This window comes from Halichoeres trimaculatus, unplaced genomic scaffold (genome assembly GCF_033239565.1).
Source record: "Halichoeres trimaculatus isolate MK-OKI-2021-1 unplaced genomic scaffold, fHalTri1.1 fHalTri1_scaffold_20, whole genome shotgun sequence".
Taxonomy (NCBI): domain Eukaryota; kingdom Metazoa; phylum Chordata; class Actinopteri; order Labriformes; family Labridae; genus Halichoeres; species Halichoeres trimaculatus.
This window is the reverse complement of record NW_027437198.1, coordinates 16,941,806-16,968,998: the sequence shown is the minus strand read 5'-3', so window position 1 is coordinate 16,968,998 and position 27,193 is coordinate 16,941,806. Positions and strand designations below refer to the sequence as shown.

At 42.1% G+C, this 27,193-nt stretch overlaps 1 protein-coding gene and 1 long non-coding RNA gene across 4 annotated transcripts; one reads left to right on the top strand and one right to left on the bottom strand.

The window, feature by feature from the left end:
• Positions 1-1,592: 1,592 nt before the first annotated feature.
• LOC141809102 (uncharacterized) lies at positions 1,593-24,629 on the top strand. 3 transcript variants are annotated; one of them, XR_012599984.1, is made up of 8 exons: positions 1,593-1,817; positions 3,208-3,722; positions 10,578-10,878; positions 11,477-11,624; positions 14,035-14,192; positions 16,674-16,732; positions 19,388-19,498; positions 23,386-24,629. It is a non-coding gene; the product is annotated as an uncharacterized LOC141809102 (long non-coding RNA). The 3 variants fall into 3 exon arrangements; XR_012599985.1 differs by lacking the exon at positions 3,208-3,722; XR_012599986.1 differs by lacking the exons at positions 1,593-1,817; positions 3,208-3,722 and adding an exon at positions 9,892-10,123.
• Positions 4,208-23,427, bottom strand: LOC141809101 (uncharacterized). Its single transcript, XM_074695920.1, has 49 exons — positions 23,197-23,427; positions 21,095-21,286; positions 20,708-20,727; positions 20,374-20,409; positions 19,114-19,206; positions 17,430-17,498; positions 17,294-17,338; positions 16,795-16,848; positions 16,654-16,707; positions 16,499-16,552; positions 16,352-16,405; positions 16,212-16,265; positions 15,141-15,185; positions 14,968-15,021; positions 14,831-14,875; positions 14,596-14,649; positions 14,033-14,131; positions 13,892-13,936; positions 13,592-13,690; positions 13,322-13,375; positions 13,117-13,224; positions 12,609-12,662; positions 12,392-12,490; positions 12,254-12,307; positions 12,063-12,161; positions 11,896-11,949; positions 11,736-11,789; positions 11,466-11,573; positions 11,333-11,377; positions 10,770-10,868; positions 10,563-10,670; positions 10,231-10,392; positions 10,059-10,112; positions 9,854-9,961; positions 9,674-9,727; positions 9,532-9,585; positions 9,284-9,445; positions 9,027-9,134; positions 8,648-8,755; positions 8,490-8,543; positions 7,925-8,032; positions 7,771-7,824; positions 7,561-7,668; positions 7,409-7,462; positions 7,213-7,320; positions 6,815-7,094; positions 6,515-6,705; positions 6,143-6,385; positions 4,208-5,835 (listed from the first exon to the last, which is right to left on the bottom strand). Exons 1-49 carry the CDS (start codon positions 23,276-23,278, stop codon positions 5,689-5,691), a joined length of 4,341 nt encoding a protein of 1,446 aa, XP_074552021.1. The 5' UTR covers positions 23,279-23,427; the 3' UTR covers positions 4,208-5,688.
• Positions 24,630-27,193: the final 2,564 nt, after the last annotated feature.

The window sequence follows — 27,193 nt, the reverse complement described above, 5'->3', positions numbered from 1 at the left end:
CTGAATTGTGGTTAAGCTGATCAAACTTGGCCGAAGTTTAAGATTACTTTCATTTCTTAAAACATTTAGAGCTGAAACCAAATAAGTAAGGACAAAGTGATGACACAAAGACAGACAGAAAGCATCCCACCCCTCTGTGTTCCCACTACTTATCCAGAACCTACCAGTTGTGAGAGAGGAATACAAGATGACAAAATGTTCTCTGTTGAATATGGCTGTACCACTGGCCTCACTGCCATCATCATAGGCATACATTTTCACCAAAGACACTGTCTGCTCCCTAAATAGGGAAGACGTCTGGACAAAATATGCATTTACAAGGTTTTATTTGGTTAAAGAGATTTAAAAAAATGACGGTATCTGTTTTAATTTTAAAGCTTTGTCAGCGTGTTTCATGTGTAACAGTACTGTACATAGTGGCTGTGCACACTATGTAGTCCTGCAACAGTTTGAACTTGTTTCTTAAAACATCTACAATTTAACACCCCAAGACAAAATGTCAACATATCTTTATAAGTGACTTGTTGAGTGAAAAACATACATATCATGCTCTGTCCATAATAGCAAAAAACACCTGTGCTGCTAATTAAACTTCCAAGAGTAGAGCTAATAATTGTTTCTTTAAAATCAGTAATAACTTGAAAATGTAAAACATCACTTTAGAGATAAGTCAGTTTTAGACAAGAGTTTCTTTGTCTGTTTTCAAGAGCTGAAATAAGTTTATCCCCCAAAGAAAGTTTTGCCATTACATGACTTTCTGTACCTTTACAGGAAGAGATATCTCTCCTTATGGGTGCTGCGACCCAGAGGCCCACTGATGATGTCACCATACCTGTACTGAGAAGAACACCTGAAAGAACACATATTGAAAAAAAGATGGATGGGAAAAAATAACCTCTGTCTCTTATAAGACTTTAGAATTTAAAGGTAGGGTCTGCAGGAATTTTGGTAACTTGTTGGTAAACGCAAAATTCATACTGAGCTCCTCCTCCTTGGCTCAGTGTCAGTGTACACTCACAGCTCCCAACCTGACTGTGTGAACACACTCACTAGCCCAGCAACTGGTACACATACCTGGTTAGCAGAAAGCCAGAAAGCGAGTGAAAGTCGAGCCAAGCTTCACCCTCATTTAGTAAAAAGATTTATATGTTTGACATTTTGTTTTACTTTGGTTTACACTGGCTTTGGAAATCAGAACCAGAAATTTTGTCTTACCTTTGCTGTTTATGAGCAGAAACTTTATTGAACGTGACAAAAAAGCAATTCCCCCCAAAAAACTACTGAACACCACCTTCAGCTCAGCTGATTGTTCATCAAAACGCTGTTCAAGATTGGAAAGAAAGGCTCGTTCGTATATCTTTGGGCTTAGTCATCACTTTGTATTACAAACTTGTTAGCCTCCTGAAAAGCTATTGGTGGGCTTGAATTAAAGGCGGTCCTCAGAGCTTGATTCTATTGGCTCTGACTGTTCTATGAAGGCGTCATTATCCTAATTGACCAATGAATAACTTTTTCTGATACACTCCAATCCAGTAGGTGGCGGTAATGCATCTCGAGCCAATTCATTGTGCCAATCGCCAATAAGTCAAACAGAAAAAGAATAATTGCTCAAGGGGGTAACTAAACAGCGTGCAAACATTTTGTTTGTTGTAAAGCAAATCGAGCAGAAAACAAGTTTACAACCAAAAAGAAATTTTGAGCATGGTAACGGATGACTACGGATCTGATTCATCATCAGATAAAGAGGATCTTCACCAGCTGGCCGAGACACAGCTGGACAGAGATAGCAACGACTCTCAACTACAAACAGCTGAAAGGTGAGTAGGCCTATCTATTGCCAATATAAATGTATATCAGTGGTGATGATGAATGCTTTGATCTTTGTGTTTTTATTGGTAATAATGATGATAATAATAATGATAATAATAACACATTGATTTATATATTTTGGAATTAATCTACTCCTGTTGGAGTCAAGCATCATCATTTTTGTATGGTTTTCTGGGAAGGGTTAATGTATAGATATTGGGCTTTTTATTCATTTATTTTTAATCCTTTGATATTTTTTAGAACCTGAGTGACATTAATATGAAATAAAGCTTGATACTTCAGAAATCTGAAATGGTACAACTGTGCCAATATGCCCTACAAAATGCCAAACTCAAAGAAAAGACCTATATTATTTCTTCTTCTGTCCTTCCTAAAACCTTCCTAATTTTGCCCTGCTTTATAGCCTCAGACTTGTCAAAGGTGATGTCTGGATGCTGTTTCATGGTTTGCTTGAGTCTCTGTGTTGTACTCTAACTTACCCAAGTTGTATGTGACAGGAGTAGCAGCAGCAGAGGCAGCAAGGAAAAAAATGCTGCAGGAATTTTATTTTAATATAATTTTTTTCCCCTAACATTAGAAAAAATAAAAAAGTTAGATATAAGGATAGGTGTGTTTTCGTGTGGGTCTGCATTGGAGTGTGTGTGTTACTTACAACACTCCAACATGGCTCAGGTTTTTTGGTAGACTTGGCTGGGTTGAATAAAAAAAAAAACACAAGCAAAAGAAGGGCGATTTGATGGACTGCAGTAATGTTTATGTCCACCGGGTGTCAGCAATCCCCCAAATGAGCTCCTGCAACAAAACAAGTAATATTGCAATATTGCAGGGATATGTATGTACATAAATATTAAACAGGTATAGTCAATTATAACACTTCTCTTGTAAGCACTGCAACTTTTGTCTTTAGATAAACTTATTTTTGAGCTCCAAAGGTTTAAGTCTAGAATTCTTTTCTAGTAACACTTAGTTGTTTTTAAAGTTACACAAATGTTTACATGAGTATGACATCTGTATGGTACTTAAATGTTACTGGAATTATAGAGACAAAAAAAGTTAAGTAATAATATTTATCCATTTGAGTATTATACACTCACACACACCTCATGCCTCCTTGCAATACCTTACCTCCTTATAGCAATAGCACCACCAACAGGTGACAGTCTGTATAAACATCTATTTTAGTTTGCTGAACTGAAATGTCATGGAGTATGGGAGTTTCACATCGTTGAGTTACTGTTTCTGCATTGACATCTCCAGTGACATAAGATGAGACAAGCAATATATCAAAACTAAAGTTTTTTTAAACGTTGGTGAACTACAACTAAAACCCATTCAAATTGTGTATTATCTCTCCACTTTTTCATTACTTCTTCTCAGCCTCACCCTCATCTCATCCACATCACTTTGATGTTTACCCTGGGTGTAAAGCCAGCTGCTGAGTCCCTCTCAGCAAACAGAGCCTCCTCTGTGTCTGCAACCAGAGAAGTCAGCATTCCTTTGCTTCGGCCTCAAATAAAGACCCAAATTCTTGCAAAAATAATTCGGATTCCCGCTGGGACTGCAAACCTATCCCCTTTTCCTGGGTAGCTGCCCCCCTAAAGGTGGACAATTGATGTCTTTGTAAAGCCAGGCTGATGCCAACAGGCTCAGCCCAGAGCAGGTTAATGCAGCAGCATTCAGACCTGCTGCCTGAGCAGTGCAGATGATCTGTCTCGCTGTGGAAATACTGGATTATTTCTGGCAAATATCTTATCATATCAACACTGGATTATGAAAGCTACACGTTTCCTGTTGGATTATGTTTTTTCAGAAATTTTGAATTGGATTTAATGGCCTGGATCAAACAACACCAGCTCAAAGGCTCCCAAGACAGAGAGTCTACTTATTGAAAGGTAGGCCGCTGATTTCTGACTCAGATACAAAACATGCTGCCAAGTTTGCTGCTACTTTGAAATCCTTATTTCATTCGGGACACAACTTCAGACAACAGCATAAAGGGAGGTTATTGGTGAGAGGAAGCTGTTAATTTAAGACTTGGGGCAACAAAGCTCCATTTCTTTAGCTGTTAAAGTCAGTTTTTTTTGCATCCATTCTGCATGATTGTAAGGAAACAAGGACCACCAATGACCTTATTTAGCCCTTAAAACCAAAAATGAGAATCTACTACAGTCCCACAGACCATCCTCTAGTCTTGTTTTAGATGCTAGGTTGTCTCTTTTCTCTTTCCACACCCACACTGTCTGTTTCAATAAAGACTGGCTCTTCCAAAAGGTTAAAAATAAACATCAAACTAACAACAAAAACATTTGTGACATGTCTCTGATCTCCTTTCCTCAATCAGTCACTGTACAACTGGAAATTTGTTAAAAAAGCTGCTTTAATTCAAGAAATAGGGGGCAGTCACTCAGGGAAATTAGGCAGGATTCAATGTTAGACCACTTAACATGCTTTATTTCAGCATTCAAAATAATTAAAAACATCTCAATTTATTATACATATACAAAATAGGTACAGATCCTTGTGGTGTTTCCGTCTGTCTTTCCTGATGGCTCTCTTTTTGTGCATTTTAAAAAACTCTCCCTGTGATTGCTATTTCCTTTTCTTTTTTTGAGAAATTCACCCATACACGAAAACAAGACACAAACTACAACAGATTTGTGGATGAAGAGGAGGAGAAGAATTTGAACGACAGAAAAAGTTGCGGGGAGGTTGCAAACATAAAACCAAAAGAAGTGTTTTCACTTGAGCTCAAACAGAGCAAGAAATTAAGAAATTGACCGCCAGCTCTACCAAGGCTGCAAATAAGAAAGTTTGTCTCTACCTAGACTTCAAGAATCAAATGAATGGTTTCGTTTTAGCACCAAGAGGGCCCTGCCACGTCAGAGTGACCTCAAAGAAAGAATAGCACCTTAAGTTTTAGCTGTTCCTGCTTCTGTTAAAGTGTCAGTAAACTTTGACTACCCCACCAACCCTCACAACAGCTGCAGGCATCACTTCAAAAACACTGGGCCCCATCTTTTAACAACACATAATGCTTGCTTTTCTGAGGTAGCCAAAGGATGTTTTTTTTTCCAAAAAAGAGGTTAAACCCATGTTTCTCTGCTGGTGGTTTTAATGTGACTTTTCTTTAGGATAAAGCTGAAAGGCACAGACAATAAAGCAACCACAACAACAAACAAATCACAACAGCTACAACATCAGCGGATGAAGAGGAGGGAGTTGTCAGAGTTGTCTGGGGAAGGTGGAGGGGGCAGAACAACAGAGACAAATATGGCTGTCAGTTTCACCGTTTATTCATCAACACCGGAAACGTGGTACAAAGCAATTGGGTTCTGTCTGTTGGGACTGTCCTTTCATTCCTCTCACTGCAGTGGTGTATAAAAATACAAAAGTCACCTTTGTGTTTCTGTCGGTTTCTGTAAACTCCAGAGGGGCCTGGTTCGGCTGGATGAAGAGGGGCAGTAAATTTTTTACACTTTACAGAAGCATATATTATTTTCTTGTTGCCAGTGAAACAAAATGTCTTCTTTACAGGATCCTTGGTGTTGGTGATGATTTAAAAAAAAAAAAAATCAAAAATAAACAAGAGTCAGAAATAAAAAAGTAGTGGTCCCGTACGCGTCGATGCAGACTCCGCCACATTGTCGCTATCTTGTTGAAGTGCAGGTTTCAGGCAAAGTGGACCATTGGAACAACGGCCGAATGGAAACTCGTCAGATCACGAGCCAAGGGTCGGATTTTTCAGAAAAATGGCAAAAGAGAAACGTTTTGGTGGGGCTTTTCTTAGAGAGAGATGACTGCTAGGAAAAATAAAACACACACACGCACACAACAACAATTTCAAGTCCAGATTTCTTTTTACAAGAAACAGACGGGTCCAACTTCAAAGCCGAACTCTTGGTCTGGACCACCAACATCCATAATAGCGATATCATTGAAGGGGAGGCGAGATGTTTTCGTTGTCTTGTATTCAAGGACTGTTGTTTCCCATTTACCGGTGTGTGACTGGAGAGAGGGAAAAAGAAAGATGTTTTAGTATCAACATCAAAAATGGCTGCTCCGTAGTGAATCCAAGTAAAATCAAAACATTTGCAACAATAGTAGGATGTATTTATAAAGTTAGGTTAAATCTTAATTTCTTTGATATCTGTCAAAATTGCTTACAATGTACCAATAGGATGGAAATTAATTGGGATTTTGCCTCTTGACTTTCTACTTCCTGGTTTTCCTGACTATAAAAGTTTTAGCATTTGGCAAGCTTATCCAATCATGAATGGGACTGGTAGTGGAAAATCAGCAGAAGCTTCCTCACCGAGCATCCATCTGACAGGGCGTTGAAGGTGTACTGGCTGCTGCCCTCAGCTTTGATCTCAATCTCGTTGTCACCCTGGAGGAGCACGGCCTTCTTGAGGTTGCCGGCAGCGCGGTCCATGTAAGCGATGACGTTCTTGCAGTGGAAGGTGATGTTCTGGGATGCCTCGGTGGACATGAGACGCAGGAAGGTCAGCTGGATGTTGACATCCTCAGGTGTAGAGTCCTCGCTTCCGTACTGGAACTATATAGGAAAGAGGAGGATAGTGATGTTACTGAATCTAAAAGGATGAAGAGGATGCCAAAACAGATGAAGAAGCTCATGAATGGGACAGTATGAAGTGGTCCGTTTGGTGGATTGAAGTTGATTTACCTGGAGGCCATCATTCATGGTCTCTCCGAACCAGATGTGCTTCTTCTCCTTGGGGTTCTTGCTGGTGTACCAGTTCTTCTTGGCAATTTCACGCTGAACTGGTGGAACCTGGGTCTCTCCAGTCTCCATGTCGCAGTAGACCTTGATGGCATTCTGGATGCAGCCCTGGTCAGGGTCAATCCAGTAGTGGCCTGGAGACCAAGAGAGAAAAAGATCAGAAAACTCAGATCTTCAAAGCAGAGTATTCTTGAAGTTCTGCTGTCTGCATAACAAACAATGTCCAAGCCCTTTTTTACTCACCACTCTTCCAGTCAGGGTGGCACATCTTCAGGTCACGGCAGGTTCTGGCAGGGTTCTTGCGGGTTCCATCAGGGCTGCGGATCTGCTCGATCTGCTGGCTCAGGCTCTTCAGGGTACTGTCAACCTCAAGGTCACGATCGCGAAGAACATTGGCATCATCAGCGCGGTACATGCGGAAGGGATCAGGAGCCTTCTCCTGAGGTTGAGAGATGAAGCCAAGGTCGAATCCGCCGCCAGGGGCACCGGGTGCTCCAGGGGGTCCAGGAGGTCCAGGAGGACCCTGGCAGATAAGAGAGGAAAGAAGAGGAAGAGGAGAAAATGTTATTTTGCTGATGGTGGCATGTGTTGTGAGACAACCAAAGAAGCTCAATGGACAGTGTATCGCTAAGTGGACTTACAGCAGGTCCCATCTCTCCAGAGCGACCACGAGGTCCGGGAGGTCCAGTGGGTCCAGGGAGGCCAGACATACCATCTTTACCAGGAGAACCAGCAGATCCAGAGGGGCCCTAAACACAGCATATAGTATAAACCTCATGACTCTGTTCACGAACCTCTTTAAATGGAAAAGAACAGCTCGCAGTCTAGTTTACTTACTCTAGGTCCAGCGGGTCCAGCAGTACCAGCAGGTCCCTGCTCTCCAGAAGCTCCCTATGTGCAACAGCAAAACAGAATCAAGAATAGAATTTAACTCTGTGCTGTGCATGCATTGTTTGTATATGTTTAGGTAAAAATGTAACATTACGTACAGCAGGTCCCGGAGGTCCCTGCATTCCAGTGAATCCTCTGTGTCCCTTCATGCCTCTCTCTCCAGCCTCACCAGTCTCTCCCTTGTCTCCACGAAGTCCAATAGCTCCCTATAAGAAAGTAAAACTCTACTAAGGCTGCTGGCTTTTGCTCCTATGCAAGCTCCTACATTTTTTGAGTGGTTATTTATTAAAGCTAGTGGTGTTACTTACAGCAGGGCCACGAGGTCCAGCAGGGCCAGCAGGGCCAGCAGGTCCAGCAGGTCCCTGAAAAGTCCAAAAGTTAGTTTGATGGAGATGATGGCTATATGTGAAAGGAAGTGGAAATGACAAGAAAGAACTGGGCAGAAAAGGTTTTGTCACTCACAGTCTCTCCACGGTCACCGTTCTTTCCAGCGGGTCCAACGGGTCCAGGGGCTCCAGAGGGTCCAGGGGCGCCAGGAGCTCCAGAGGGGCCAGACTCTCCACGGTCTCCCTAAATATCAATAGCAAAGAAATTTTGCGTCTATCAGCCCTTTCTTTAGGAGATGTTGTAAATCTGTTAGCGTTAGAAGAAAATGGAAGATATTTGGTGATTCTTGCCACCGTCCTATTGATACAAACCATAACAAGCTACATGATGGACAGCTTTATTTATGGTTTGCAACAGCAACCTCCTATATTTTTGCCTTTTTCTGCCTTAAATGCCAAAAATAAGAAGCCACCACGGTTCACATGCTGTGAGCTAACTCTGCCGGTTGGTTGTGCTGATTCTTGTTTCCAGCTCCTCTGAAGCTCAATTTCTTCCTTTTGCAATATGGGCTGCATCCCAGTTTACTCTTTCAAAGTAGTTTGGAAACAAGTTCTACCACAGCTCTCAAACATTTATTTCACCAGGGTATGGGCTAGCTCCCCGACACTGGCAATTTAGCAACAGGGTTGTTTGTACTCACCTTAGGTCCAGCAGGTCCGTCACGTCCAGCTGATCCCTCGTTTCCAGGGCTTCCCTAAAAGATACAGTTGACTAATAAATACACATGTTCACAGTCTACTGTGAACACAGCATACAAAAGCACGGTCTTGGAGCTCAAAGTCATTTGTTTCTGCACACCTCACGTCCGGGCTCGCCAGGGGCTCCAGCCAGTCCAGGGGGTCCCATGGGTCCAGGAGGTCCACGCTCACCACCTGGGCCAGCGGGTCCAGCCTTTCCAGCCTCTCCCTGTAGGTGACAGTCAGACAACATTTTCAAACAACTTCCAACTGACGGAGGCTTACTCAGCTTTTTAAACCTGTGACTTGTACACTTTTGAGCAACAAAAGCATTACAGACAGGTGATTTGAGACTTTTATCTCCAGAGTTGGAAGAACTTTCATTTCAAGGTCCTTTCAGATTGTTTAAAGATAGATGAGACTTCACAAAGCCATTTTAGAGCTTTCTGGCTTTCTGGCTCTAGCTCCAACATATTCGCAGAGTAACACCAAGTACTTACGGCAGGTCCAGGCAGACCAGGGAAACCTCTCTCTCCTCTCTGTCCAGGCAGACCAACAATACCACGCTGTCCAGCAATACCCTGAGGTCCAGGCAGACCAGCACTACCCTGAAGGGGACAGAAGACAAAGTTGATGTAAGGCTGCAGAAACTAAAAGGCTGGCATGTCCTCTTCGAAACAGTGGAGGCCGTTAATTAAAGGATAATGCCAACCAATCAGCATCACAGTTTTTTTTATAAGACTATGAGTTTACTCACAGAGGCACCTTCAGCACCAGGGCTACCCTTCTCTCCAGGAACTCCTGGGGGTCCAGCAGCGCCCATCTCACCAGTGCGACCAGCAGGTCCAGTCTCACCACGGTTTCCTTTGGGTCCTTCTTTGCCACCAGGTCCAGCGGGTCCGGGAGGTCCAGAGTTGCCCTGTAAGAAGAACACAATAGAGCTTAAAATCCTTCCGGAGGCTTGTTTAGTCACAGAAAGTGTGGGAACTTAGGAGAATGACTTACAGAGGGGCCAGGAGGTCCAACTCTGCCAGCAGCACCAGGGAAGCCAGTAGCACCCTAGGGTAAAGAATAGACATTGGTGAGATGGCTATGGCCAGGAACATAGACATATGAAGTCAGTGTTATGAATTGTATGAAGACTTACAGGAGGTCCAGCGGGTCCGCGGCTTCCCTTAGCACCAGTGTTTCCAACAGGACCCTTCAAGAAAACAACATTATGTCAATTAACAATCCAGAGGCAGCACCAGGCATCATGGTCAGCAAGACTTCTGGAGTTTGCTCTGAATTATTATTTTTTTTGCTGCAGATGTGTTCCCTCACAAACCTGAGGTCCGGGGGCTCCGGTGGGTCCAGCAGCACCAGGGGGACCAGAATCTCCCTTAGCACCATTGTCTCCAGCCTCTCCCTTAGCACCAGGCTGTCCATCAGCACCCTGTGGTGTAGCAAAGGGATTTCTCAGTAAAGCCTATTTTGGAGCTTTGAGGGGCAAAAAGTCAGGAAGAGAAGTGAGAACATTCGTGGTGACTTACAGGAGGTCCAGCGAATCCAGCAGGCCCAGGTGGTCCAGCCTCTCCACGCTCACCCTGAAGAGAAGGTAAGGAAGGAAAGAAGGGTCACTGGAGGGCTGCAAAAATCTGGATTGGATAAAATTTGGCAGAGGATTCATCCACTGATTCTTAAGTACAACAAACACGTCCTTACAGGGGCTCCACGAGCTCCAGTCAGTCCAACAGGTCCAGCAGGGCCAGGCTCTCCCTTGTCTCCGGTGGCTCCATTAGGTCCGGGAAGTCCAATAGGTCCGGTCAAACCACGGGGACCATCCTTACCAGGGGCACCATCAGCACCCTTGGCTCCTTGGTCACCCTGTGTTGTTGAATTGAACAGTAGAGTGAGTTATGCAAGGACAGGCCCTACAACAGATCCTGTTGTAGAAAGAGCTTAGTGGGGATGCAGTTGTTCCTTATTCAGTGTTAATTTGAGATGCAATTGGTGTGCGATGGTGATTAGTAAAATCAAGAATATTGACCACTCACTCTATCTCCTCTCAGTCCAGGAAGACCAGCGGCACCACGCTCACCGGGCATTCCCTGCAGTCCTGGGGGACCCTGAGCTCCAGGGTTACCTGGGGCACCAGCATCTCCCTAAGAAGAGCAAGTGGAAGAAAAAAGATGTTAGCCAAAAAATCATCAAGACTTCCACAGGCCACCAAGATGTTTTACTTCAAGCCTGCCGGGATCTACCTTAGCACCATCGTTTCCAGCAGAGCCGGGGGCTCCACGGGCACCAGCAGGTCCACTAGGGCCGGGGGCACCACGCTCACCAGGGAATCCTCTGTCGCCCTGAGAGAAGGTAGAGGAAGAATTTTAGATAAGTGCACAAGTGGTCCAAGTTTTTACAAAGATCTGACTGGCTTTCTTCTAAAAAACTGCACTGTTTACTTGTTTCAGCAATTCTTCTCAAAAAAGAAATTAAAATTAATAATAGATATTAAAGAAATAAGTAATACTTATTATAAATAAAAGTTGTTCTATAGCCATATTGTAAATCCTAAGATTTTTTGTTTATTTTTGAATATAAGCTTCAATTGGCAATTCTAGCTTTCAATGCTGATTGTCCTTGCTTTAGCTAGTTAGCATGAACATGAGCACATGTAAGCTAATTATGTGCTTTTGAGCTTCAGCTAGGCAGTTTTTTTACTGTTTGAAGCCTAATTTTTAAACAATAAAGTACAAGAAAGGAATTGACTTTTGGTTTTACAAAGAAAAACTCTCTGAATATAGTGATAAGTTAGTGAGTTACTCACTCTAGATCCAGCAGGTCCGGGGGCTCCGGCTTCACCAGGCAGACCCTACACATGAAGAGATGCAACTTATAAGCTAATTGTGACATATTAAAGTCATACTTGTCATGCTAGTTATTCATATCTTGGGCTTTACCTGCTCTCCAGGCTTTCCAGTCTCACCAACAGCACCCTGAGGTCCGGGAAGACCCTGGAATCCAGGACCTCCAGCAGCTCCCTGCTCTCCTCTCTCACCAGCAGGACCCTAAGAATGAGCAAGAGAAAATGTGTTACAGCCAACATGAAGTGACCAGAGGTAAGACATTTTGGAGTATTGCTGGCTGCATATCTGATTGTGGGGCTTTATGTTGTTGGTTGGGTCATGGCCAGCTTTGTGTTTGGGGCTCTTAAGGATAATTTTACTTACAGCGGGTCCAGAAGGGCCAGGAGCACCAACATCACCGTCCTTTCCTGGGGCACCCTGTGTAAATCGATAGCAACCTTTTAGACATGGGCTTTTGATGTTTTGTGTTACAACTGAACAAGAGAGTCTCATATAAATGGAGAACAGAGCAAAGTCAACTTACAGCAGGGCCAGTGGGTCCCATCACTCCCCTCTCACCGGGCTTTCCACCCTCACCCTGCAGAAAGAGCAAAAAAGGAACTTTTAACAAATGTCTGAGGACTAATAATTTAGCTTGCGTCTCATTTCGTAATTCTCTATGTTAATATAAAATGATTGAATATCACTCACAGCAGCTCCCTTGGGTCCGGGGAATCCCATAACTCCAGGCTGACCTCTGGCTCCAACTGGGCCAGGGGGTCCAGGGCGACCATCTTGACCAGCAGCTCCCTGAAAAAGCACATTTATTAAGGATTAACAACTTTTAGAAAGTTTCATTACAATGGATTAAAATTGAAATATTACAGTGTTGTTGAACTTACAGCAGGTCCAGTCTTGCCATCAGGTCCAGGGCTGCCAGGGCTACCAGTCATACCCTACAGGTAGAGGTCAAATGTGAGGACAAGGCTTGTACTGGGGCTTAATGATGATACAGAAACTGTGATAGGCAGCGTGCTCACCTTAGATCCGGGGAGACCAGGCTCACCAGTGCGTCCAGGCTCACCAGTGGCACCTTTGGGTCCAACAGCACCAGGGGCACCACGCTCACCAGTGGCACCCTATAGAGAAAAGTAAGGAAAAAAAAGAAGTTGGTTCCATTACAAACTAATCTGAAGTAATCTGTTGCGTTGAAATGGGGCCTGAAGGTTTGATTAAATGCTAGTGCATTTGACTCACTTTGGGTCCAGCAGGGCCATCAGAGCCAGGGAAACCACGACCACCAGGAGCACCCTATAGAGAGAATCAAACACACTTCCATCAGTCTTTAAGCTCTGAGGCTAACTTCTCTCGCACTTCCCTGATTCAACTTCACTCAAGCTAAAGGAAGTGTGCAGTCCACATTGTTTATAGCTTCTAAAGAGTAACAACGGCTTTTTCTTCTAGCCTGTAGGGGGCACCAGAGTATTTTCTTACATAAATGAGCTAGAGGTCTGCCTGCAGCATTTATGCTTTTATAACATCAACATGTTGCCTTAGTCTATTCCTGCACTACAGGAAGAAAGATCTCAAATACTCCCACTATTCCATACTATTCCATGCTATTCCAGGTGTGATGAAATAGGGAAATGTTTTAACGTAAACCAATTTTCTATTGAGTAAGACTATACTATCAGGCGGCCAACCCAGCCCTACTGATTTTTCTGTTTGTAACACAAAACAATAAAGAAGAAGGTGAGATTCTTACTCTCTCGCCGGGAGCTCCACGGGCTCCAGCAGCACCAGGCTCTCCTCTTGCTCCTCTCTTGCCCTCCTCACCAGATGGTCCTGGGGGTCCCTGAACTCCAGGGGCACCCTTGAGAATACAAACAAAAAGACAGAATAAGAAACTGATTGTGTGTTCACGTGTGTACTTAAAGGAAGTCACTCTATCTTGAAAACAGTGAACTTACAGCTTCTCCCTTGGCACCAGCCTCTCCCTTGGCTCCTTGGGCACCAGATTCACCCTAAAAAGGGTTGAAGAAAAACAAAAACACGTAAAGATAAACAAATAAAACCACAACACTAATTAACTATTGCTGTCAACAGAGAGAATAAGACCTGCTACTTGTTTCTGTTTACATATCAAAACCAATTTAAGAAGCAAAATTTAATCAACAGAAACAAAAGAGCAGCTATTTACTATCTTATCTTTGTCAAATAGTTGTGAAAGCTATACTCACAGTGTTACCCTTGGGTCCGGGGGCACCAGCAGCACCCTGAGGTCCAGGTGGTCCACGAGGTCCAGGGAAACCAGGGGCTCCAGCAACTCCGGCAGCACCCTGCAGGGGGCAGCAGACAGCAACAAAACAGTCACATCATGCTGCAAAGCCAGTGATGTTTGTGGCAATATCAGATACACAACAGCCTGCAGTCTCTGCTGCTTATCAGTCTCTCATTCTTTTCCGATAAAAAGATATTAAAACCCTTAAACGTGACATGCAGAATATGTTTAACGTATTTAGGTTTGGAGAGAAACTTACAGGGGCTCCCTTAGCTCCGGCGGCTCCATCAGCACCAGGGTTTCCCTGGGAAAGAAGAAGGGGGGAGATGTTTACTTTTCTTTGCTGGGATTCATCAAAAACCTAAGAAGTGTGTTAAAAGATCTTGCTGCTTATCCTTACAGAAGGTCCGGCAGCACCAGCAGGTCCGGGGTTACCAGGCTCACCACGGGCTCCAGCGGGGCCCTCGCCTCCACGAGCACCCTGAGGTCCGGCGTCTCCCTATTTAGAGGAAGGAAAGAGGACATGGGGACATGAGATAATGCCAGACATGAAGAATAAGGTTCACTTCAAAAAATCATCGAGTAAACAAGGGAATGGAAATGAAATCTATGTTTCTACACTTCACGATAATATCACAGATAAACTGTCATGAACAAATATTCTTTTAGGATAGATTTGTGACACTTTTGGTCAAAAAAAATTGCCAAGATCAGTTTGCAGCTTTGATGACTTTGTCTATCCCAATCTCATGCGACCCCCTCTGGGGTCACATGCGACTGGGTTAGACAAGGTCTAACAAAAATCAAACAATGAATGAAACAAAATTGTTTCATTTGTCAGTTCACAACATACAACTAAGTTTATTCTTTATCTTTCGCCAGTTTATCGGAAATTACAGAAGAAAGATATCCAAAGTTTTTTTTTTTGTTTGGGGTGGTATATGATGTTGAAAACAATAGTACCTTAGCTCCAGGGCCACCAGGGAATCCAGGGGGTCCAGCGGGGCCAGTGGGACCCTGATCAGAAATTAAATAAAACAAACAGTCAGACATGTGTATGCACAGGATCAGGCCATCACAGCTAACAGAGGAAGTCCTTTAATCTTACTGACTTCAAGTCAAAACTGCATCTCATATGTCTCCACATCAACTACATCTTTATTTTATCTATTTAGTTTTTAGAGAAAGAAAGACTTACGGGAGGTCCAGCAGCACCAGCAGCACCATCGTTACCACGAGCTCCCTGTAGCACACATACAAATATAATTAAATTATCTGTTCATTGCCTCAATGATAAATTGCTTTGTTGTAGTGGTAAAGTGTGTGTGAACTCACAGCAGCACCATTGGCACCAGTGCGACCTCTCTCGCCAGGCAGACCACGAGGTCCCTGAGACAGACAAATGGAGAATCAATTAGCTTCAAGGATTTGATTTGCTGTTAAAGAAAAGTGAGTCCAAATTAGTAACTGTGTGGTAAATATGGAGGAGACGTGGGTCGATTACTCACCATAGCACCAGGGGTTCCATTCTCACCAGGAGCTCCAGCCTCTCCCTAAACACATGGGAACAAACAGACAGGTGTTGAGAATGGCTACTGTTCGGTGATTAGCGTCTGTCATGGTCATACTAGCTAACATGTAGCTGCATATGTAGCTAATATGGTTGTTGCTAGCCAATAACTTGCCCATATGGCTTCCACTAGAAAGTAAGCACCTAAAATGTCAATAAATATCCATTATTGTAGCTGCTAGCTAACTCAGTTGCTACTACAAAGCTAATGCTACTGCTGTTCCCACTGCTATAATGGCTCCTGCTCGCTAAAAAGTAGCCAAAATGGCTGCTGCAGGATAATATGTGGCTAATAATGCTGATGCAGTAACTGCTTTCAAGGCTGCCCCTGCTTATGTGTGAATTTATAGTCCTTCCCTGAAGGGGTCAGTCTGTCAGTTTTACAAAAGTCATAAGAAGTACTTGACCTCATGGGACATTGTTTTGTGATGCAAAGTATTGCTCAAAACAATAAGCAATATGGGAAATGCAGTTTGGGTCAAATATAGGGGCTAAAAGTCAGGATATCTCAGCTTCTGCTGCTTCAAATATTTTGTTTGTATACCTGTTTATTTTAAAAATGTTCCAAAATTTTTAAAAGCCTTCATTGTGTGTTTCAATAGCCCATTCTTCTATCCTTTCACCATTTAAAAGTGCTTTTTCATTACAAGTCACATTAACATTCACAATCACACTAAAGTTCATATACTGTTATGTAAAGCTAGTCATTTTAATTGATCCTTTCACACACAGATGGCACACTAGGGGCAGATCCTGGTTAAGTGTCTTACCCCACAAAATATGACTTGGGCTAATATTCCAGTGCCAAATTTTAATAATGCTAGTTATTCACTGCTCAGGCATGAACCCTTTCACTCCTACTTTTGTTACCACAGCTACCATCACTACAGCTAAAACTCTACTTTTGGTACTTCCATATTTACAAGCACTCAAGCTGCCATGAGTGTTTGAAAATGACTTTTTTACACAGTATGTAAGTAAAAACTCCCAAAACAGATTAAACAATTACCTTGGGACCAGCAGGGCCAGCATCTCCCTTAGCACCATCAAGACCGCTGAATCCCTACAGAGAAAGAGGCATAACTTAATTCAAGTGTTACACAGTTGATTTTGGTTTTCCTCAATGAAAACATGAAAGCTATGACTCACTCTGTGTCCTTTGATGCCGGGCAGTCCAGGGGTTCCGGGGAAACCACGAGCTCCCTGAGGGGAAAAGACAGGAGACAGAATTCAGTATTGTGGTTCAGTTGTGTTTTCCATGACATCCTTGAGAATAACAGGGTAGCATCAACTTACCTGAGGGCCAGAAGGTCCACGCTCACCAGCGCGTCCAGGTTTGCCAGACTCACCCTAGGAGAAAAGAAAGGGATCAGCGGAAAGATAACACTCTTTCTTGAATCCAAACTGACCTTGGATGGTGAAAATGAGAACACTTTGTGGACTCCACTTACATCCTCTCCGTTCTTTCCAGGGGGGCCAGCAGGACCACGGGGACCCATGGCACCCTGTAGAGGCAAACCCACACAAAAGGTAAGAGAGGAACCAGAATTCTACTGCTGGTGTCCATTTGTGTCTGATTTTCTAATACTCACAGCAGATCCGGGCTCTCCAGACTCACCAGGGGGTCCAGGGAATCCCTGAGGTCCCTGTAGGTGGCAATACATAAACACGATCACCAGATGAGCATTACAGTCGTCACTTAGATTTAAATTTTGACTTTTGTCTTTTCCTGGCCACATGGTTTGTTGTGTTTACACCGAGATAAAAATTTCTCTCTCAGATTTGATCAATCTGAAAAATTTTCATGGATTATATTAGTAGCTGAAGTAAATGCCAGAATCCCAAAATTAAGCTAAGAGCTCAAAATGCTTAGTGATGCTAGATGGTGCATGATACAACTGTGTTGATTTTCTTCTGGTGCTGTCGGGTGCAGAACAGAAAACTAAGCAATGTCTACTGTAGCAGTGACAAAGTGATTCCACAGAGATGTCCAAAGGACTTTTGCTGCAACTGTCTTCATGACTTCAAAGCTTTGAGCATTCAAGCATTTGAAACATTTTGATTTGAGTAATGAGGAAATAATGTACGTACACTTGCACCAGCAGGTCCAGGGGGTCCACGGGGTCCCATTGGGCCCTGTCAATCAAACAGACACAAGTCAGACACTCTGTCAGTACTCTATCATTGAATAAAACAAAAAAGGCTTGTTTTTGAGGGTCTAACTTACCATAGGTCCAGGCACAGGCATGGCGGGGGATTTGTCATCATAGCCACCGGACATCTGAGGGGAGAAGTTCTGGGGAAAAGAAAACAGAGATGTAGAAATTATGATCTTTATTTAGGCATTTTTGTTTGAATCCTAAGATGTTGCTCTTTGTAAGAGAGGCCATAGAATAAACTTGAATTTTGTAAGGAAACTGAAAAAATAGGGCACATGATTTTGAAGTATTCCAGCCACAACACTCTCAAACAGTCTGTTCTTTATAATAATAATGACAATCCGGCTCTACTCTGTTTTCTTATTTTGATCCTCCGTATCATGTTTTCTGGTCATGTTTTTGATTCCCTTGCTTTCCTACTTGTCATGATCCTCCACTGACCTTTGACTTTTTGCCAAACTCTGGGGTGATAAAGAATCTGTCAGGTTCAAAGAAGTCTCTCTGGTCGCTACTGTTGTTATGTGTCCTCAAGAGTCTTAGTGTAACTCAGGACTTACACACCTTGCAGTACAGCGCGATGTGCATTCTCAAGTAAAGTTAATGTAAGCTTGATGCCTTATCTAGCCCAGCATTTTATGTTTAAAATGGAAGTTCTTACTCATCACATTAAGGATGAATGTAAAATGCTTGTGAAATGCTCAATCTACTCGAAAACTCTGAAATCAGTAGGCAAGCCAGCTGTAATAGATTCACATGTTAGCTTAGCTTAGCTTGGGGGTTTAGCAATGGTGTCGAAGCTAAACGTTACACAAAATATGCAAAAGTCTACTGGAAATAAATCACCAACAAGTTAAAACATTATGTACAAAGTGATAGAAAGGTCTTGTAAATTGAATCACAGCCTGATTTTTAAGTGAGTTAAAAAGTGAGTTAAGTTAGCGTGTTATTAAAAGACCTTGATGTGTCTTGCTAGCTCAGTTTAGTGTGCTAGCTTAGCAGTCCACAGTACTTCTTACTTTAAAGCAAAATTAATAGCTAGTTTATTTAAGCTAAATAAACCCTGAACTGCAATGTGTCCTAAACAAGAATGGAAGTTCATACTTCAATGTATCAAATTGCTATATTAGCTGGCAGATTTTTGGAAATGTTAGCTTAGGAATAATAGAATAATTTATTGGACATAACTGAGTATTTCAATACAGTCTTAGTTTTCCAAATTAAATATATTTTTAAAATTATGTATTTAGCTAACATGTGTGCAACGTACTGACCCAGACCAGAGGCTACATCAAATTCAAGAAACTGAACTGTGAGAGACCATTTTGTTGACGAACTGCTTTAGTTGAAACAGCACTTCCAACATTCCAGCATCAGTCTTTTTTATCAGGTCTTTTGTGTATTTAAAACTAAATAACATTGACATTTTAAGTTTTCTGAGGAAGTGTAAAGCCATCACCCTACAGGGAACATTGACGTGGGTTTTGTTCCATATGTTGTATGAAGGTTAAGAAAAATGATAATCAGTTGGGAGAGATTTCTGCTGCAGATTTTTATGTTATTTTTGTAAGTCTTCTAACCGCAAACAAAGAAGTCAAACTTCCTGATCTAGAGACATGATGTGATGCCTCATCTGATTCATGCCTGAGATTTATGTGCAACACAGGATGTCTGTTCCTCAAGTGGTTGTCTTAGAACTACTCAACTTTACATATAAACAAGAAAAGTAAAATTTATTAAAACTTCATAACTTACTCCACCGAGGCCAGGGGGTCCAGGGGGGCCGGGAGGTCCAGGCATACCAGGCTGGCCGGGGATACCATCATTACCAGGGGGACCAGGAAGACCCTGTAGATGGGGGCAAGACAAACAGAGGATGTCAGGCTTTAGATCTAAAATCAAAGGGTCACTTGAGTGCAAGGGACTTCAATAACTAAAGATGGAACCACAACATCTCCCCAAGTCATGTGACTGTGCTGGTGTAGGTTTTTTTTGTTTAATATCTTATTTCCTATATGTGTTCTGTCAGGCTCATTAGTTCCTGTAGAGGGGAGAGCAGCATTGCATCTGATGACAACCACAGCTGATCAACCATGAATGAGCTGGAAGTGGTCATGTGACATCACCATACAGGAAGTGGGTAAGACCAACTATTGCTATATTTTGGGGGAAAATGTTTGCTCTATAGGAAACAATCAAAAAGTTTGAATAAGTTATGAGAGTTAAGTATTCTTTGGAGATACTTTCAAGTTGCTCAAAATATAATAACTAAAGAACTTTCAACTCATCTGGCTAACTGTCTAAATCAAAACATGTCAAAAACCATGAAGTCACATCTGTTAAATATGATGTGATGAGTTCAAATTGGAGAGCCCAACAGTTTGGCCTCTCCAGGAAACATCAACACCTCATTTGCAGGTGAAGGGGTTTTTCTCAACTAATATCAAGCCCCTTCAACCTTTTATGGAAAGTTAATATTTTACTCAATACTGAGCTTGATTTTTCAGCTTCAAACACTTTTTTATCTCCAGATTCTCCTATCTATCCATTTCCTGTGCTTCCAACCATCTTTCACTGGAGCCTCCACTTTCTCATCTCCAAACATCTTCACCCACAGTCTGCATGTTTCAACCTGACCTCAGCATGTTTCTACACAGACATCTTTCAACTGCTCTCAGTCAACACTGAACCCTCAACGCAGAATTCACTTACATGATTCGTGTTTTGTGGAGCTCATTGCATGCATCTAACTTTTGTAGATGATCTGACCAAAGCAAGTATAACAATCAACCAGCTGCTTTTAGCACACTCCCCTGTTAGTTATTTCTCTTCTCCTCTCAAAGACTATGAATCCTTCACAGCCACAGAGGATCTAACTTGTGTTTACATATGAGCCTGTATCTGACCACATTTCACTGCAGCTGCTTCAACTCAAGCTTTGACAGGGATTCTTTCTGGACAATAAACACACTACAGTTGACTAAAAATCAATGATGGATGAGTGTGTGAACTTACCCTGTCTCCCTTAGGTCCACGCTCTCCCTTTGGTCCCTGTGAGGAAAAAGGAAAACAAAAGCAACTTAGTGCTTTATAACAACTAATTAAGTAGTCTATAAATGAGCAAATGAACAACATATCGTGCATCTGATGTAGTCAGTAAAGTGGCTCATCAATGAGATTACTGTGTCTGTTCTTCACTTTAGAGCTGATGATTTTCCCACTTTTTGTCAACTAAAGATAAATAAGCAATAAAACAGTACATACAAAATCCTAATCGTTTAAACTACATAGCTTTTGACAGTTTATGATAGCTGTGTGTATTCCTGTTAATTGATAAAGGAAGGCCTACCTCAACCTGGGACTTGAAACCTGTAGGAGGTAAAAGAGAGAAAGTTTGATTAAGGAAGTCAACGCACTAAAAACTTGTACATATTTTGCTAAACTACTGAATGAGAGTCCCATGATGATGACATAAGCATATGTAAGATAGCATAGCATTAGCTTTTATGTATCGTAGGCCTACGTGCAAGAACAGGGGAAGGTAGCAGGGCGGAGGGGAAAAAGTGTTTTTTGGTTTGACAGTGAAAGAAATAGGGATAACACACACACAGGGTGTTGGATGTTTGGATATTTTTTTTCTAAAAACTTAAAAGAATACCTTAGAAAAGGGGGAGATAGAAAAGGGCTGTTGTGTTGTAATGTAGCAACAATATAAGGAATTAAAGGGCCGGCGTACCGTCGTCAGGGCAGATAGGGCAGCACTCGTCATGGGGAATGACGGGGTTGGGGCAGTCAGTTGTATCCTCGCAGATGACCTCATCGCACATCACCGTGCCGCTGTCGCATACACAGATCTGGCATGGCTCTGGTTTCCACACATCCCGGTCCGCAAACACCTGGCCATCCAAGGTGCAGGTTCCAGATGCACCTGAGAGGGAAGAGAGTGTGAGGTGTGGACATGCACGCACATAGGTAAAAGTTCTCAAAAACCTTGAAATAAGACAAAAAGAGTTACTGTCTAAATGTATAGAAATCAACAGAGAAAAATATCCAGTTTGGGGTTCAAAAGAGATTCTTCCATCACGTCATTGTTGACAAATACTGAAGCTCAACTAGTTTTACATCAAAGTGTAATTTTAGAATAGTATCTTAAATACACTGTTAAAATGTCAGGATCTGCACAGTTTCACTTTTGTTGACACTGAAATTTGATGAAAGTGTTTCAGTGCGTCATGTTCAAAAAACGACCTACAAATGCGCCATACTGGCACAATGCAGAAATATCACAACATCAAACTTGTCCAATGGGAACAGGTGGACAGGAAGTGTCCTCAAAATCACACCACAAAGGTGACAGAAAGGTCACTGACGTGCTGCGTCTGGATGTAGGCTACGTCACATCGTCGTTACGCACACAGAGTACACATCTGCTTGTCATTTCACCTCCTTTTAACCAAGAGAGAAAACTTCAGAGTTCCTCCATCTTACAGTCCCAAAGCCTTTCACAGGCTCCCCAGCAAACCCAAAGTGGGGCTCCAGTGAAAGGCTTATAAATCTCCCAGCATGCCACAGTGCTGAGCTCAGAGGGAAAAGCAGCAGTACAGGGAACCATTGGCTTGGCAGCAGCTGGTGGAAACAGTCTGCATATGTTTGTAATTAGAGGTAAGAGAAAAAAGAGTGGAAAAGAAGAGGGAGGAGGAGGTGTGGGGGACGTGGCGGCCAGATGTGTCAGCAGTTGCAGAGAGAAGCCTCTTGGTGGCGCTGTGAGACCGTTCAGACGGTCCAACAACATCTGCTTCAGATAGACAGACAGGCAGGCAGACAGCTGAGTCCTTTCCAGACAAGAGGAACATCTGGAAAAACTGAATTTCTGTCACTTGGTTCTTCTTTTCAGAGCTTTTCTTTGTCCTCTTTCAGAAAGAAAAAGTCTCTTTTAACACCCACAGAGGCCTGAGCTCCACTGGTTATCTAACCTGTGTTACTTATCTTTCTGTGACATACTTCCAAACATCTAAAGTGTAGGAAAAAAAGGCTTCACAGGCTGCAGAGGTCAAATGTTTCCAGCAGACATGACTACGCCTGCTGCCTCTCCCTCCCTGTTTTCCTCTCTATCTCACCTGGCCAACTCTTCACTTGGCTCCAGGCAGTGAATTTCTCTGCCACATCAATCAGGCCTGTGAAGCACTTTCCCTGTCTGCCTCGTGTCTCCTGGAGGAAAGCAGGGATTTCTGCTGGAGTTGGCGTGCAAAATCCATCTGCTTCCCTTCTTTAGTCATAACATCAAAACTGTCCATCTTTTCAGGCCTAAGTCAACGTCATACAGAATCTGGTTCAATGTAAGGTTGGTTAATTTGTTAAAATGCCACAGGAGTATTGGGCGTTTAAAACTCCCCAAAAAGCTGATGCTTCTATGAAAAAATCAACATTTTTTTGTTTAAATTGTGAAATTTTGCCACTCTGCTATAAACTTTGCCTGGGGGACAGCTAGGAAAACCTGCAGCAACTCGCTCTGCATGCATAGGGGAGGTGGGGGGGTGACAGACATTAACAAACCTAAGGAGAGAGGTGGGGAGAGAGGCCTTCTTAGGATGCCCAATGCATTACGCACACTCTGTACTGTGTAAACTACAAGCTAATCTGGTGCTCTGTGTCTCTGTGAACCTATGCATGAAGGAGCTTCAAAGTTCTTATCTCTAGGTCAGAATTTTTCCTTTCTTCTCTAAGATCTCGGCAGTCGTCCACCCATGAAGAGAAAATCCACTTTCAAAAACCAGAGAAAAAAAAAACAAAAGCAAAAAAGGGGGTTTAGAAGGTCCAGTAAACAATGATGAAACTTACTGTCGTCCTCGCCCTGCGCCCTGACCAGGAGCACTGCTACGCTGAGCAGCAGCGCCAGCCGCAAATCCACAAAGCTGAACATGTCTAGATGCCACTAGACATGTAGACTCTTTGAGGCAAGAGAGGAAAAAAGTTGGGGATGTTTTCTCTTTCTGCTACACTCCACTCATACACGGGTGTTTGGGGCAGGGTCCGCTTGTCTGTTCACAGTCCTCCTGACCCCAGCAGAAAACTCCCTACTGCCTACACGAACTTTCCACCAGGGTTTTTATATGGGAGCCTGAAGAACTGGGAGGTGCTGGGGACCGGACTGAGTGGGGACGCACCCTCATTACCCAGCTGCTGCCGCTCACGTTTAGGGAAGACAAGAATGGACCCCTCCTTCAAAGAGAGAAAAAAACAGAAGAACAGAAGAAGGAAAATGAGCAGGTCCCTCCTTCTATAATTCCACTGCACAGTTTGGATCAGAGCAGGAAGGGGGGCTGAGCAGGAGGAAACCTGATCCTGAAGAGCATCAGAGGGTCGGAGGAGGATCTCCTCCTCCTCCAGCAGCCATGGGTTTAATCCAGTTTTTATTTCTGGTTCTGGTCTACTTCCTGACTCACTTTTAGTTCAGTTGATCTTAGGACAGCATCTGTAATTCTAGCTTAAGTTTTAAGATTTCAAAAACAGCTCTAGTTCCTGATAAGGTTTGGTTTATTTGTTTATGTCTCTGGGCTTTAACTAAAGTTATTCTGAGCCTTTAAAGTTCTGGCTGTCCTTCAAAATCAGTTACAGATTTTCACAGCTGTTTTGGGCTTTTCCAGAGTTTTTAAGGTATCTGATCATAATGTGAAGAACATAGCTGTAGGCTTAGAAGTGTTTACTTTACTTTGTTGGTTTAGCTCTGCAATATTTTTGTTTCTGTTGCTAGTTTAGTTACGGTAGCATTAGAGTTCTTAGGTTTGGAGTCCTTTATTGTTTCTGTTGTTGACATATCTTTCAAAGAATTTAGTTCATGATGAGAATTTAATCGGATAATTGTTCAGAGTCATGTCACTGCCTGTCTGATGAGGAAAAGTCCAGTATTTATTCTTTCAAGCTCTGGTTTTGGTCTCCACCTATTCTTGTTTGGAAAGAAGCTTTTTACCTGCAAGTGTTCTTTTTTTTTTCTCAAGCTTGCCGTTGACTCCAAGCAAAAAATAAACTGTCAGTTTTATCGATAAAAAGTCTTTAAAATTACTTTGTGATCCGTGAAAATGAAACTACACATTAATCTAGCGGCTGGCTGACTTTATTCAGCCCAGGTGAAATTATCCATAGTGCAAAACTTACTGTTTACCATTATTTTTGAACAAATTGAAACACAAACCTTTTAGCAGAATTGCATGATGGGAATTGTAGGCTCCAGTAGTTTCTTTTGATTCGGTTTGAGCTCAAGGGTTGTTTCTGTTCCTGCTGTTCTAATTAAAAAAATCTTTCAATGTCCTCTGTAAGCTGTCAATTTTTATTTTAGTCCCGCATTGCATACACACAGTATGAGGTTCCCATTTAGTTCACCCCCGAAATATGTTCCAGGCAACAACTACGTGAAACTACAAAACATTTAATACCACACATATTTAACTTGCTTTTATTTTGTTTGTAATCAATTCCTGTATATTACCCACAATACAGTCCAACGACTAGCCGCTTGGTCTCTCTGAGTAGAGCAGTAAAAACAAAAGGCCATGCGTTACAACTGACCCATGCAACCTATTTGCCAGTTTCACCAAAACTGCAACTGGCGGATAAACTGCACTCCCGTGATTTTAGGAGCTGAACTAGTTGAATGTTTCACATTTTTCTTGGAATAATTGAGCAAAAGAGTCTAAAGTGAGCAGTGGAAAAAGGACTAAAAGATATTCAATTCAGAGTAATACTCTGATCATAAAAAATTTAGAAAGAAAATCAACACTCTGGTTAAAGCTCCAGTAAGGGACTTTTACTTCAGTAGATTTTAGTGCCCCCTTAGGATAAATGGCTGATTTGGGCACGTTTATGTTTGTCTCTTGAATGGTAAAAATAGAAAGAAGAAATGATCATTCATGTTGCTTGTCTTTTGTAATTTCATTTATTTATTTATCTTTTTTTTTTTATTTTTGCATCTCACGTATGTGCATTTATTTAAATTTCACATTTGTTTTATAGCAAGCTAAAAAAAATAATCACAGGAGCTTTAAGTTCATTTGATGGGAATGAATTTAGATGGTGGATCAAGTGTTACTTTAATGAAGATAGATGGATAGATAGATAGATAGATAGATAGATAGATAGATAGATAGATAGATAGATAGATAGATAGATAGATAGATAGATGGATAGAGAGATGGATAGATAGATAGATGGATGGATAGATGAATGGATGGATAGATAGATAGATAGATAGATAGATAGATAGATAGATAGATAGATAGATAGATAGATAGATAGATAGATAGATAGATAGATAGATAGATGGATAGATGGATGGATAGATACCTGGCTGAGCCAAGCAGGTAATGGTAAAAAAAAAAAAAACTCTTATGAGTGAACCAGATGTTTGCATTTTTTTAACGACTGGCTGCAGTTGGCTGAAGCTGCCTCTGCCTGAAATACCTGCACAATTGTGGGGTTTGCAGACGTTATGATTGTTATTGGCTCTGAATAATAAAAGCCCTTTTTTAAGCGGCTGCAGTTTCCCCCCCGGTCCAAATAAAGGTTTATATGTGGGATGCTCTGGTTTCCCCCCCTGCAGAAGACTGTGTGCAGCGCCGGCCAGGCTGCAGGTGAGCTGTAATTAAGCAGAAGGCAGACATTATGGTGCAGAAGAGCTGCAGGGAGACCCAGAGCAGCAGCTTTCTGCCATCTGATCCACCAGCAGCAGACACGTTGCACAGTCTGAAGCTGGCCAAGCAAGCCTCTAATTCACTCCTCCTCTTTCTCTTTCTCTCTCATACACAGACACATACACACAGACACTGCAGATACCTTCACATTATCCATGTGTCTGCCTGTTCCTTTTTTTTTTTTTTTTTACAGGGAAGAGGATGGAATGCAAGCCGTCCTTCAGGAAGAAAAAGAGGCGAAGAAGAAGAAAGAGAGGAAAGCGCCACCTCATCATTCCCTGGTACGACCTCCAGCTCTGATCGGATCTTCAGAATGACACAAAACAACACACTCAAGTGCTAACACACACACACACACACACACACACACACACACACACACACACACACACACACACACACACACACACACACACTTAAAATGATATTAAGTTTCAGTTCCAGTACCTTTGATAGAAATAACATATTCACCTCATTTCGGAAGCACATGATAGAAACTAAACTCACAGCTATTCTGCTGTAGTTTCCACTGTTAAGTGTGTATACCATAAACCACCTGTGAGTCCTGTCAGTCCTACTGTAATTCAAGTTCTGGTGTGGCATGTTAATTAAGTAGAAATACTTAAGAGACCTAAATTTTACAGTGTGCTCAAATACTTCTTTGAAAAAAGATAATTATGATTTCAAACTCAAAAACTCTGGACTCAGTTAAAATGAAATAATAAGCTTTAGCTCTTTAGAAATACAAGATCCAGATGTTTTTTTATTATGCTTATGTTAAATATCATGTATATGAACAAAATTGTTAAACCCACAATTAAAATTTCTCATTGGGAAGAAATGAACTTAATCCAAAGAGTCCGTTGGCTTTGGCAAGCTTGATAGTCTCTTTCAGGATTTTCCTTCCTCTAAAGTCACCATCAGTTCACTGTCACTACTCCAGCTCACCACCAAATAAAAAATAGACAAAAAGGTGACAAAATAAGCTACAACCAAGCAGCATCCTACATATAACCCATGAAACCACTCCATATCATATGTCTCACACAGAATGGTGGTGACCAAAACAGATCCAGAAGAAAAGTCTTTACATAATAACTATTTATTTTTTTGTCACATGAAAAGGTTGAAAAACATGGACACCTTGTGAT